Source organism: Castor canadensis, chromosome 10 (genome assembly GCF_047511655.1).
Source record: "Castor canadensis chromosome 10, mCasCan1.hap1v2, whole genome shotgun sequence".
NCBI lineage: Eukaryota > Metazoa > Chordata > Mammalia > Rodentia > Castoridae > Castor > Castor canadensis.
Window position 1 is genome coordinate 122,162,621 of NC_133395.1, and position 13,137 is coordinate 122,175,757.

General features: G+C 45.3%; 1 protein-coding gene across 6 annotated transcripts in view; it reads right to left on the bottom strand.

Moving 5' to 3' along the window:
• The window catches only part of Prickle2 (prickle planar cell polarity protein 2), a 321,900-nt gene that overhangs the window by 33,424 nt on the left and 275,339 nt on the right, over positions 1-13,137 (bottom strand). For all 6 annotated transcript variants that reach the window (XM_074044137.1, XM_074044136.1, XM_074044138.1 and 3 more), the window contains one exon: positions 9,455-10,318. In XM_074044137.1, coding sequence (XP_073900238.1) covers positions 9,455-10,318 — 864 coding nt within the window. The remainder of the gene's footprint in view (positions 1-9,454; positions 10,319-13,137) is intronic.

The window sequence follows — 13,137 nt, forward strand, 5'->3', positions numbered from 1 at the left end:
TTGGCAAGTACTGCTCTCTTTCATATTTAAAAAAATTTTTTTTTGCAGTACTGGGCTTGGAATCAGGACCTCATGCTAGGCAGGTACTCTACCACTTGAGCCACTCAGCCAGTCCCCTCTTTCATATTTAATCCACAGGATGTAGTTAAGGAATTCACCAGCCATATGCTTCAGATAATGTGCTTGTCATGAACTAAAATATTATTTGTTACACTAAGACCTATTTGAGGTGGCATCTTTAGGTCTTTTAGAACTTTTGTCTCTACAGGAGGCTGATCTCAGAAGATGCAAAGGGAGCACTGCAGCAGAGATGTAAGTTCTAACCATAGACAAGATGGAAAGTGAGGCAGTTATCCAAGTAGGAGATTAGCGTAGCTTAGTGGTCCTCAAACCCAGTGGCCCTATGGGTTCTCTGGGGACATGTGTTAAAAATGCTATTTCCTGTCTGAGTCCTGGAACATCCCGTTTGTGGGTAAAAGAGTTTGCACGACTGACAAGCATTGCAGATGGCTACGATGTGGGTGGGTCTCTAGACTCTGCGAATGGATGGAGCGAGTGGCTGACTGTTCACTGGAAGAATATATTCCTCAAGGCTGGCTCCTGGTTGCGCTGAATCACATTCATTTATACTGCTCTAGGAGCCACTTCAGGTTAAGGTGAATGAGGGGAGGAGAGACAGGCTATGGTACGCCCTGATGACTGGCAGGCCTCATACTACCACTGTGTGCAGGAGAGACTGTGGCTGCTTTCCAAGTGGTCATGGAGAAGGTCGGGGCCTGGAGAGCCTTCAGACAAGCTATTTCCAAGGTTTTCTGATGCTTAGAAGGAAAAGGGGAGGGAGAATGTCCAAAAAAGTACATTTTTTTTGAAGGAAGTTAAAGGAAATCAAAATTGAAATAGAAAGCATTTTCAAAACTGCCTAAATGTCCAATTCTAGAAGTGTGGAAACATAACCCTTCAATGGAATATTAATTAATGCAGTCATTAAAAATGATGGCTATACAATAGGAGAAGGGGACCAGGAACTAGAGAAAAGGTTAGATCAAGAAGAATTAACTAGAAGGTAACACACATGCACAGGAAATCAATGTGAGTCAACTCCCTGTATAGCTATCCTTATCTCAACCAGCAAAAACCCTTGTTCCTTCCTATTATTGCTTATACTCTCTCTACAACAAAATTAGAGATAAGGGCAAAATAGTTTCTGCCAGGTATCGAGGGGGTCGGGGGGAGAGGGAGGGGGTGGGGGGTAAGGGAGGGGGTTGGGGAAGGGGGGAGAAATGACCCAAACATTGTATGCACATAGAATAAAAAAAAATGATGGCTATAGAAGCCAAGAAAAAAAGCTAATGAGAAGAAGATGCAAATGTATGCACCCAAGATACAAATGCCCAGTAAATGTACAACCAAATTAGGAAAAAACAGTGCACCAAAATAAATTCAACAAAATATTAATACCAATCAAACAGTGAGGTTAAAGGTGTTTCTTCCCAGTTCTACCTCTTACTTTTTCCTCTTTTCAACTGTCCTAAGTTTTCAGGTAATAAAATGTACATCATGAAACCTGAGTTTGAAGGTCATTTTCAAGTAGAGAAGAGCTATTGGTCTCATTTCCCTTTGTGAGATTCGCCAATCAAATGTTCTAACAAAAAAGTATATAAATATTCTTGAAAAATTCACTCTACAACAGTATGAATACCACTTCACTGTCCCCCAGCCCCACTGCTTCTATCTTGGACCCAATTTTCTAGTGTTGCCTTTTCAGTAATAAAATGGATAAAATTGCAACCTTTCCTTTCTTGTCAGTAGCCACGGTCACTTACTGTGAGCGTAGATGGCTGTCCACGCCTAAGGAGGCTATAAATATACCTCCGGAACAGTTATCAAAAACCAGAACACTGGAAAAATTTCTCTGGATCCAGAAAATGTCAGCAAGACCATGACATGTGGCAGAGGTAGATCAGCCACTCTGGGTCAGGTTCTGTCCCACTTGTCCGCTACAACCCTCCTTTGTCACCTGCTCTGAGAATGTCCTCTCCTTCCCCCATACCAGGAAACTAATCCAGAAAGAGAAATGAAGGATAGATTAGCCCATGACTTTTGCTCTTTTAATTATCATCTAACCTTTGTTCTGTGGCCTGAGGTGATGCTCAAAGCCTGAAATGCCAAGAGGGTCCAGATTCTTTGAAAGTCACAGAGGACGTCACCCATGGGACCAAGTGAAGGCATGTCCCAAACATTGACTAAAAGGGTTGGGATCCATTCATTCCACCCTCCAAAGCATCTCAAAGGTCTCAAACACAATATTAAAATCCCTACAGGGCCATACCCAACGACTAGAGCTGTAATGCTAAAGCTGTAATACAAAATGGCTAATTGACGTCAAATTCTGATGGTGGGACCCCTTGAGAAAGGTGCCAGTCCCATCTGGAAGTCAGCCCCAGATGGAAGAAATGAACACCTACAGTGTAGTACAAGACACTTATAGGTTTACCTCCCTTCTTCCTCGGAAAACATGACCATGATATCCCTTTGAGAACCTCCATCTCCATTCTCAGTCCTGAAGTCTTGATGGGTTCGACCACGTTGTGTGGGTTTTGGGATGGGTACGTGATTCATTCCCTCTGGCCACAGTGTCAGTTTAAGAATTGTTAGGTGACCCAAGTCTGGCCAATGAGATTCAATTCTGGACTTTTGGTGACACTATGAAGAAAGAACAATTCTTGTTCCCCTTCTGCCAGTGCCAACAGACATTAGCCTAGAGCTGCTGGTGGCATCATTGCCATCCTCGGAAGATCCTGCTTGAGAATGAAGTCAGGTAGAAAAAACGAGAACTGAAAGACGGAAAATTCTGAGTCCTGATGACATTAGTTGACCTCTTAAACTAAATATCTGAAGACTTCACAGTTATTTGATTAAAAAAAATTCTGTTGTTTATTTGTACCAGTTGGATCTGGATTTTGAATTTGTTAACAGAAGAGTACTGTAACTCTAGTGGACAATGATAGTCCCCAAGCATGTCCCAGGCTGGCCCTGGGGCCAATAGATGGGACTCAAGGTGAGTTTCAGGCTTTCAAATCTACAATTTCAGGCTGGGCTACAAAGGCAATGAACAAAAAGATCTGACCTACCAATCCCTGGGCGGGTCTGAGGTGTGACCTCTCAAGCATGGAGTGCCAGCTGGTTAGGAGGTTTTACTTTGCTATTTAAGTAAAGCAGTTGGGCTACAGGATGGATATCTAAGCCATGTGGAAGAACAGGAGAAATTTTCCACTCCCCAATGAAATATGGAACTGTTTTGCATTATAAGGATGAAAAACCATTGCAGACACTCTTGGTAAAGTGAGCTATTCCAGTCATTGGTTCAGATCCCCACACTGTTTCTAATTCTTCTCCAATTTGCCAGCAATGCTGGAAAATTACCCTTCTAGCCCATAACAATCAATGTCTCAGTGTGGTACACCTCAATTTCCCTGGCCAGGTGTGGAGGTGAGACCTATGCAAGGTGGGCACTTGCCACAACAATGCACCACTGAGCAGATAAGAGGGCAGGAAGCCTGTCCAGACTTCTCTTCCAGCTGGGCCTGCCCAAGCCCAGGCCAAGGACACAGCCACTTTGAGTTGATGCTGACTGGAGTCAATAATCAGAGGCAAAATGTTACCCATTTCTAGTACGTGACAAATCTCTCTTCCTGTGGCTCCCAGGTCCCTTTCTCCAGGGACACTACAAACCAATTTCTCTCCTAAGGTACTGTCCTAGGCTTCCTCTTACTTTGGACATCATCCTGTTTACATCCTGGACACTGTAACCTTCACCTCTTGCCTGGGCTGCACAGTCCTAAGGGCCTCCCTGCCCACACTTGCTCTTTTGCAATCAAGTTCCCATATAGCAGCTGGGGCCATCTTGTCAGAATGCAAATTAGATTGTGTCACCTCCTTCCTTTCTTAGCCTGACATTTTAAGGGCTTTCTATTGCCCTTAGTAGAAAGGACTAAACCCTTAAAATAGACCTCCATGGTTCTGAACCATCTGGTTCTTTCCTTCCTTCCCAGTCTTATGTCTCTAAGCTCCATCCAGCCACAGGGCCTTCTTTCAGTTGTCCAGACATGCCCTATCCTCCTACCACAGGGCCTTCGCACATGCTGCTTTGCTGTGGGTATGCCCCTTCCCTTATTGTGAGTATCAGTTTCTCAGGAGGCCCTCTCTGTCCTACCTGACTCAGCCGACGTCTCCCTTTGTACACCCTTTTTAGTCTCACACTTCCCAAAGATGCAATTTTATATTGCACAATTGGATGGTTACGATCAACTCTGCTAGACTATGAGATTTGAGAGGAGAGGGTCCAGGTCCATTCTGGCTCAGCACTGCCTCCTTAGCATCTTGGTCCCTACTGATGCTAACAGAAGCTACTATTCCATGACACTTATAGGGTACTGGGCTCTGTTCTAAACTCTTTATAAGAATGAGCTCCTGTAATTCCTATAGCAGCCCAGGACACCAGTGTCATTCCATTTCAGTGAGGACACTGAGACACAGAATAGGGAAGTTGGCTGGCTAAGGTCAGTCCACTTTAAGCTGCAAAGTTCAGCCCCCAACACTGGCAGACTGGTCCACAGCCAACACTCATTCAATCTGCTATAAGTTATGATGCAGGCATTCAAGTCACTTGCTGAATGAATGGAAGGATCAATGAACAACTGACTCTATCCACCCCTGGATTCCCTTCCCATAGGTCTCATCTCTTACTGGTCCACCTGCTCCCTGTAGAATGTAGCTGATCCTCAAGAAAAAGCCACATTCCTCACATGGTACACCAGGGTCCTTTGCCAGAGTCTAGCTCACAGTCTCCAGCTGTCCAGTAGTGGGCAGCTGAACCCCCAGGCCCAATTCCAACCCTACCATATAGCTGGTCCCAGGAAGTGACGAGCCCTGATGGCTAACTTGTAGCTACAACCTTGGTCTCCTGTTGACTTGCCTGGGACCAACCCCTGGACAGGCTATCCTGGTCTCTCGTCTTCTGACTGCTGACCTTGGCACATGACCTCAGTTGGCTGCCTCAGCCTCCTGTCCTTCACCTTTCACTGCACACTGTGCTTTCCTGCTTCATTGACAGGGTCAGTAGGGAAGGGAAGTCTTGTTCCTTCAGATAGTCACTGTGCAAATTCCCTGACTGTAATCATGACCCCTCTTGTGAGGATGTGTATGGAGCAGTTCGGAACATGGTCTTTGCAGTCTGCCATGCCTGGGTTCAAATGCTGGCCATCTGGGGCAACCATGGATGTTACAACTTAAAGTTGTAACACTTCCACTCAACCATGACACGGGTGTAAAAGTTATAACTTCTCTGAATGTTGTATCTGTGAAATGGGTATAACCATCAGACTTATCTCAGAGGGTTGCAATGAGGTTTTATATGAGAATGCATCAGCATGCCAGGCCATGGTCAGTGGTCTGTTATAATCATCACTATCATCACCAGAGCCAGCATCTTCATCACGATCACTCCTAAATGCCACAGGTTAGCAGTTGCAGGCATAGACTTGGAGTTATAATGCCTTGGTTTTGAATCCTGCTCTTCCACTTTCAAGAGGTGTGGCCCGAGACTACCCAGCCCCACTGTGCCTCGCTCACCTCATCTGTAGAATGGGAATAACAGTTGTATCTACCTCCTAGAGTTGTGGTGTGGATGAAGTGAATTGGATCAAGTACATATCAACACTCAATGCAAACAGATTTTGATGCTGCCATTACTATCTCTAAGGCCATGATCACCCAGACTGTAAGCTGTTTCAGACTCCTGTTTGGGAATAGTGGAGTTAAAGAACTTCTCAGGGCTCCCACACTGTGGTGTGCACATGCTCACTGTGCCTGCCTGAGTCTCTGTGGGTGAGCATAAGGCATGGATTGTGTTTTCCATGGACAAGGGACTGAGCACTCCCAGTTCTAAATGAACTGGGAGGTGTCAGGGCCCGGATCAGAGGCTGGCAAGCCACTGGAGATATCTGTTTCTCCAGATCTGTTCTAAGGAAAAATGCTACCCACAAAAACATCATGCTCCCTGCCAGAATGAACACTACGGGCTTGCTCAATAGCATCGGTTACTGAGCTCAGAAGGAAAAGTAGCCCATTATCCTGAAACCTAGCTTTAGAGGAAGGACTTAGGAATGGTAAAGATGCATTTAAGACATTAGCCACCATCTTTTTCCCACACCGTCATGTCTGACAGGTCTATGGAAATGCAACGGCACAAAATGAATTTCTTTAATTCTCCATTTCTGAGGTTTTTGTTGCACTGCTTGGTAAAAAGCAGGGGCAGATCCTAGGAGTATTTTAAACCAGAAGTGCAGACCTGCACAGCTGGTGGACATGGGGAAAGGAGAGTAGCTAAATTCATGCTGCAGTGTATTTGGGAGGAGAAAGAATTAACAATAAGAGTACCAGGTAACCATTACAGAAGGTCATACGTGCCATAGGCTATATTAATAAATTTAATACACTTATCATTTAATTCTCATAAAATCCCCACAAAGGAAGAATTATTAGGCACCAAATTCCAATGTCCAGGAAACTGAGTCTTACAGAATTTAAGTGACTTAAGGTTAAATAATTCCTAAATGATGAAGGGCAGATCTGAACCGAGGGACTGCGACTCCAAGTCAGGTTCCTAACCATGAACCGAGAATCTGGAAAACCAAGGCCCATGAGGGAATTCCCGCGAGACTAAGGATGAGAGTGGTCCTGTCCACATGCTAGCAGCCCACTCTCCAATGGGGCTGCTGTTAGTCACATGTGGCTAATGGAATTTCAATGAAAGAAAATGAAATGAAACTTAAATTTCAGCCCATTTGCTGTTGAGCACTTGAGATGGTGTTAGCACAATGTTTGGCCTAAAATGGTCATTTCACTTACTTTCAATAAATTTGATTTTGATAGTCACATGTGACAAATAGCTACCCTACTGGACAGTGCTGATTTCAGGAATGTTTTTCTCCAGTTTTATCAGTCATGGTTTAGGTTGCTTTCCAAAAATCTGAGGCACAGGGGCATTTGTTACTTTACCCAAGAATCCACAGAAAATCATGGGGACAAAAATCCCATGCTCCCTTCTGTAGAAGCAGAAACTGTGTGTCTTTTCTCACTTGGCTTCTCCAACATTCTCCAACCTGAAATCCCTCGCCCCCTAGATTTCTTCATAAGGCACATTAAAGTGAGACAATTACAGTCACAACAGACAAACCCAGGAACATCTGTTCTCTGACAACAGTGCACATCAGCAGCAGGGAGCTGGTTAAAATGCAGATTTCCAGGTCCCACCTCGGTGGAATTCTGCTGCTGGGGGTGGTGGTGGAGACCCAGCATACATGTTTTAATCAAGTACCTGGATGATTCTAATGCAGGTAGTCTAGCTTTGAGAAATTCGGCTACAGAGGCTGAAGTACATATTTATCTGCAGCCCTCTTAAATAATTATAGTGTATAAATCTTTCAAGAGTAACACAGCCTGGGCAGGAAGCCAGGCAGTCATCACTCTGCAGTAATTGCTCACTTCTATGACGTCAGAGAAGGTGCTTAGTCACTAAGGTCTTGTTTTTTCTTTATCTGAAACATGGGGATAAGAATATTGGCCTTTTGTCCTCAGGGAGAAATGGGAACACAGATGTGAAATCCTTTCAGGGGAGGCAAGGTAAAACACATTGTATAGACAGTCTATGACTCAGAAACAACTTTTGTCTAGTAGAGTGTTTAAATGGATTCACATCTTTAAAAACTATCCACACCAGGTGCTGGTGGCCCATGTCTGTAATCCTAGTTATTCAGGAGGCAGAAATCAGGAGGACTGCAGTGAAGCCAGCCTGGCAAATAGTTCACAAGATCCAATCTCGGAAATACTTAACATAAAAATAGGGTTGGTGGAGTGGCTCAAGGTAAAAGCCCTAAGTTCAAGCCCCAGTACCCGAAAAGAACAAAAAAGTCCACATTTTCAAGTGCTCTGGAAAAACTAGGAGAACATGCAAGGTGGGGTTCATGTTAGGTTGGCAGCCTGATGTGATTAAGAAAGAGCAGGCTGGGGAGTCACATGCATGGGTTCAAATTCTGTTCTACTCTGAAAAGCTGTGTGACTTTGGACGAGTTCCTCATCCTTTCTGTTTCTCAGTTTCTTCAACTCTAAATTAAGAATGATAATAATATGCCTTCCTTTGCTCTTAAACTAAATTATTGCAACAATTTAATTGAGCCAGCAAATATGTGTGAAGTGCTCAGAACAATGCTTGGCACATAGTAAGAGCTACATAACTGTTCATTGAAAAAAAAATGAGCTTGCACGTGGCAACAGGTGGCTGCAGCTGAACAGTGATTGTCCCCTTCAGGTGGGGCTGACACCTTTGACTGTGGGATGTCTACTGTGAGGGTAGATGTGTGTCTCTGGTAGCCTTAAAGGGGCAGATATACTTAGTGCATTTTAGAGCACTCTTCCCGAGGTATCGGGGGTGAAAGACTAGTTTGTTTTTACTTTCATTGCACTGTGGATGGGTACATGGCTCTGGTGAGCACAACTGATATTACAACGCACACCACAAATGGCTCACCATATGAGTTCTACAACACCCTAGCTGGTCTACATACTCTGATCTAGATAAGCCCACTTGGATGTCACAGCAATGGTGAGTCAACCCTGACCCCACATTGCGGGGGGGTTCTATCTTAGGCGACAGTTAATCTTCACAAACCAGCTGCCAACGTGTTGGAGAGGGCATGTGGTGACTGTTTACCTCCACTTCAGCCCTTCTCAGCTTGCCTAGCTTCTTTGTGTTGTCTACAGATTTCTTCTGTCTTTATCTGCACATTACAATCGGGACCTTGTGAGATACTAGGGTTCAGAACAGCTCAGGAAGCAACCCTGGATACTTTGATGTCCTACACCTTATCAAGCTGGGACACCTGCCCCCGGGTGTTGTGAACACTGCTATCATCTCACAGCTGCCCCTTCTCCTGAATGCTCTTTGGTCAACATGAGCTGCTTTGTTGACACCCATAGCCATAAACTCACCCCAATCGCTCTGCAGGAGCCCAAAGTCACTGACTTTGTGAGAGTACCACACCTCGCAAGAGGGAACTGACTCTGTTGCAATCCACCGTCCAGAGCTTCCCCCATGGGATAGGCTGAAGCCAGACTCCAGTCCACACATCATCCCTCATATGGCTCCTCCCCCAGCCTTATTCCATTTCTCTGCTTCCCCTTCTCCCATGAGCACATGGTGCACATGTCACAGGCATCCAGACCTTGCACTCACGCTTTACTTATAGGGAATCCCATCAAAGGCAGAAGCCATCTGAAACTCCACAGACTGGTGGACGAAGGCATATGGCAGGACCATGCTAAAATCCTGAGGACCAGCACCAGGTCACCCAGAGGTGACCCCTAGATATCCGTGATCCAGATGACCAGAACCTACCTGTTGCATTAGACAATGCCAGTGATTCCATGGAGCCCCGAGGGGTCTGCTCTGTGGGCGTCATGTCCTCTGTGTATTTCAGGGAACTGATAGGATGACGGGTTCGACACTGCTGAGTGGACAGACCCCCTTCCTCTTCCTCTTCTTCCTCGTACTTGGGGACTGGGATGCTGCCTCGGGGTTCACTGAAGCTTTGACTGGACATATCGCTGTAGCTCTCCTGGGACCGCAGCCTCCCTGGGTAGTAGTCCTCCTTGATGAAGCTGCCACCATGCCCCTTCATGGCCAGTGACGAGTTTCTCTTGGGGTTGCTGAAATGCTTGGCCCACATGTCAGGCTGGGCTCCAGCTCCCTGCCCTCCTGGACTGTAGGAAGTTCTGATGTTGCACTGACTGAGAAGCTGCAAAGGACTCTGGGATTGGTTCTGCTCCATCTTGTTCCCATAATGGTAGGGCTCCTCTCGGCTCCTCCAGATAGGGTCCCGGTTGAGGCTGGGTGTCTGGCTGGACAGGCTGAGCAGGTCCATTTGCAGTGACAGGGGGTCCACATCAGCTGAGAGCCGGTTGGAACTCACCTGCAGCTGGCTGTGCTGGTTCATCATGGCCTCCTCTGTCTTGCCTTTGTTCTTGCCAATTTTGGCACTGCGCCGAGACTCCTTGGCCCTGGCATTCTGGAAGGCTGAATCAGATGAGTCGGAGCCATTGGGGTCCTCCCCAGCACTGCAGGCCCGGGAGCAGAATATCTGGCCCTGCTTTGGGAGGAATGGCCGCCCCAGGAGGGACTTCTTGCAGTGAGCACAGCAGAAACAGGTCTCGGTGGCATGCCAGTGCTGGCCATCATAGGTCATTTGACCCTGGTCGATCCCTGGAGAAACAAGACAGATAAGAGGCTGAAGGGCCATCTAGAGCACCTCATTACACATGAAACACAGCACCCTGGTTTGCCTCAGGATGCAATGAATAATGTACCAATCAACCGATGATCAGGGCTTCATAAATCGTATTCCAGTCCTACGACAACTTACTTCAACAGTCAGCTCTTCTAACCTGCTTCCATCACCAAGCATGTATATCAAAACGGCCTGTCCAGGAATTCTGCCTAGGACACATTTTCCATCCAAATAGTAACATAGCTTGACCATCCCTAAGCCAAAATCCAAAATCAAAATGCTCCAAAATTCAAAACATAACATCACACAGAGAAAATTCCATGTAACGAAACTTTGCTTCATGCAGAAACTTAAGATACTATATAAAATTATCTTCAGGCTACATGCATAGAGTTTATGGGAAATATAAATGAATTCTCAGTTAGACTTGCATCCCATCTCCAGAGTATCTCATTATGCATATGCAAATGTTCCAAAATTTGAATAAAATCCCAAATACCGAACATTTCAGATAAGGGATATTCAACTTGTAATACCAGTAATATGATAAGACACTGCTTTAAGTATTTATATACACAAACTAAATTAAATCACTCCACTGTTTGAGGTAAGTTTCTATTATTATTTCTGTTTTTCAGCTGTGTAAATGGAAATAGAGAAGGCTAAGTAACTTGCCTAAGGTAATATACCTAGGAATGAGAGAGAAACTCTGTACCCAAGTCCTGTCCCTAAGCAGCAGACTAATCCCGCCTCCTTCACTCTACTTCGTGTCTGCTTATTATGGTATGGATATGAAGTGTTCCGCCCCAAAGGCTCATGTACTGAAGGCTTAGTCCTGATGCAAGTAGTGTTCAGAGATAGAGCTTTGGGAAGTGATTGAATCATGAGGATTCTGGATTAATCCATTAACAGAGTCAAAATTTGAATAAATTACGGGGAGGTGGTGGAACTGTGGAAGATGGGGCCTGGTTGAAGGAAATAGGTCACTTGTCTTTGAATGGTATATATTTATTTAGTTTTTCTTTTTTTTTGGAAGGGCAGAGAAAGGAAATTTGTTATGTGGCTTCAGCCCATCTTCTGGGGTATACTCATGAGATTTAGGTTTAAGACAAAAAGAATTAGAGCAGGGGGCAAAAGGTGTGCATAGTTAAACAGTCCTGGTCACAGGTATGTTCTGGTGGGTCATTATCAGTCTTTATCACTGTCAGGATAACCAAGTCATTGTTGCCTGGTGGGTGGTCTGTCCAGAGGAGGTTCTGTGGTTTCTAAAGGGTGTATCTTGCCCTGGCCTCTTCCTCTTTCTCTTTCTGCTTCCTGGCTGTCATGAGGTGAGCATATCTACCCCATTGTGCCCTTCCACCATGATGTCCTGCCTTACCACAGGCCCAGAAACAATGGAGCCAGTGGCTGTGGACTGAAACGTCTAAAAAATGTGAGCCAAAAATAAACCTTTTCTCCTTTAAGTTATTCATGTCAGGTATTTTATCAAAAAACTCACTAACACACTGCTCAAATGCCAACTCCTTGGAGTTGGCTCTCATTGCTCTCCACCCTTGTCTGTTATACTTTTTTGGGTGGTGATGGGGTACTGGGGCTTGAACTCAGGGCTTCATGCTTGCTAAGTAATCACTGTACCAGTTGAGCCAACTCAGCCCATTTCCTTTCAGTTTGTTTTTCAGATAAGGTTTCATTGCTAGCTTTGCCCTGACTAGCCTTGGACTGTGATCCTTCTATCTCCACCTCCAGAATAGCTGGAGTTACAGGCATGCATTACTGTGTGCAGACCTATACTTTTAAAAAAATATAGCATTAATATTGCTGATGGCTCTCTATCACATGTGTGCATCTCTTTATTGTTTTCTCTCTCACTAAAAGTGATGCTTTGTGGGAACAGGCTCAGACGTTTCTGTTTCTGTGGTATCCCCAGGACCTAGAACATGGCCTGGTACACAACAGGGGTTCTTCCTACACTGAAATGAAAGGATTATTTGAACCTCATCACCAGTATGTGTCATTTCAATGGGTAAGACACTGCAGCAGCCTGGTGGACACTGGAGTCTGAATGTGTGTTTCTCCCCTAAATTCATAGGCTATAATCTACTCAACGTGGTAGTGTAAGGAGGTAGGGCCTTTGGAGAGGTAATTAGGTCTGAGGATTCTGCTCTCATGAATGGGATTAGTGTCCTCATAAAAGAAACCCAAGGAAGCTCACTTATCTCTTCTGCCATATGAAGACACAGTGAAAAGGCGCAATCTATGAACCAGAAAGTGGATTGTTTCCAGAAACCAAATTTGCCTTGACCATGGCCTGCCCTGCCTCCAGAACTGTGAGGGACACATTTGTATTGTTTAGAAGCTACCCGGTCTGTGGTATTCTGAATAGACTAAGTAAGCAGAAAAGAAAAACAGTAGACTTCAACTCTTGGTAGGGAAGATCCTGCTCTTGGGAAGGAAAACTTTGGACATGTTTGCCAAAGATGCTGACTCCCCATGGGGACACACACCCTTTGCTAATGTCACCAGGAGAAGAAGAAGCAGGACTCTTCCGGGGCAGGACTCTGCCTAGTGTACACAATCTCATCACCCTGTGTACTAGGGACCCTTCCTCAGCCTCTGTGATCTTGCTTCTTCTCAGCTTCTCTTCCCTTTCCTGGTGTAGTACTTAATCTCCTTGTGGGACAGCATCTCCTTGTCTTTTCGGGCCGTGAACTTGGGATGGGGCTAAAGCCACCCCTGAACCCACCAGTGGCCAGTTAAAAATATTTGGTATCTCTTAGTCCAGGACCCAGCACCG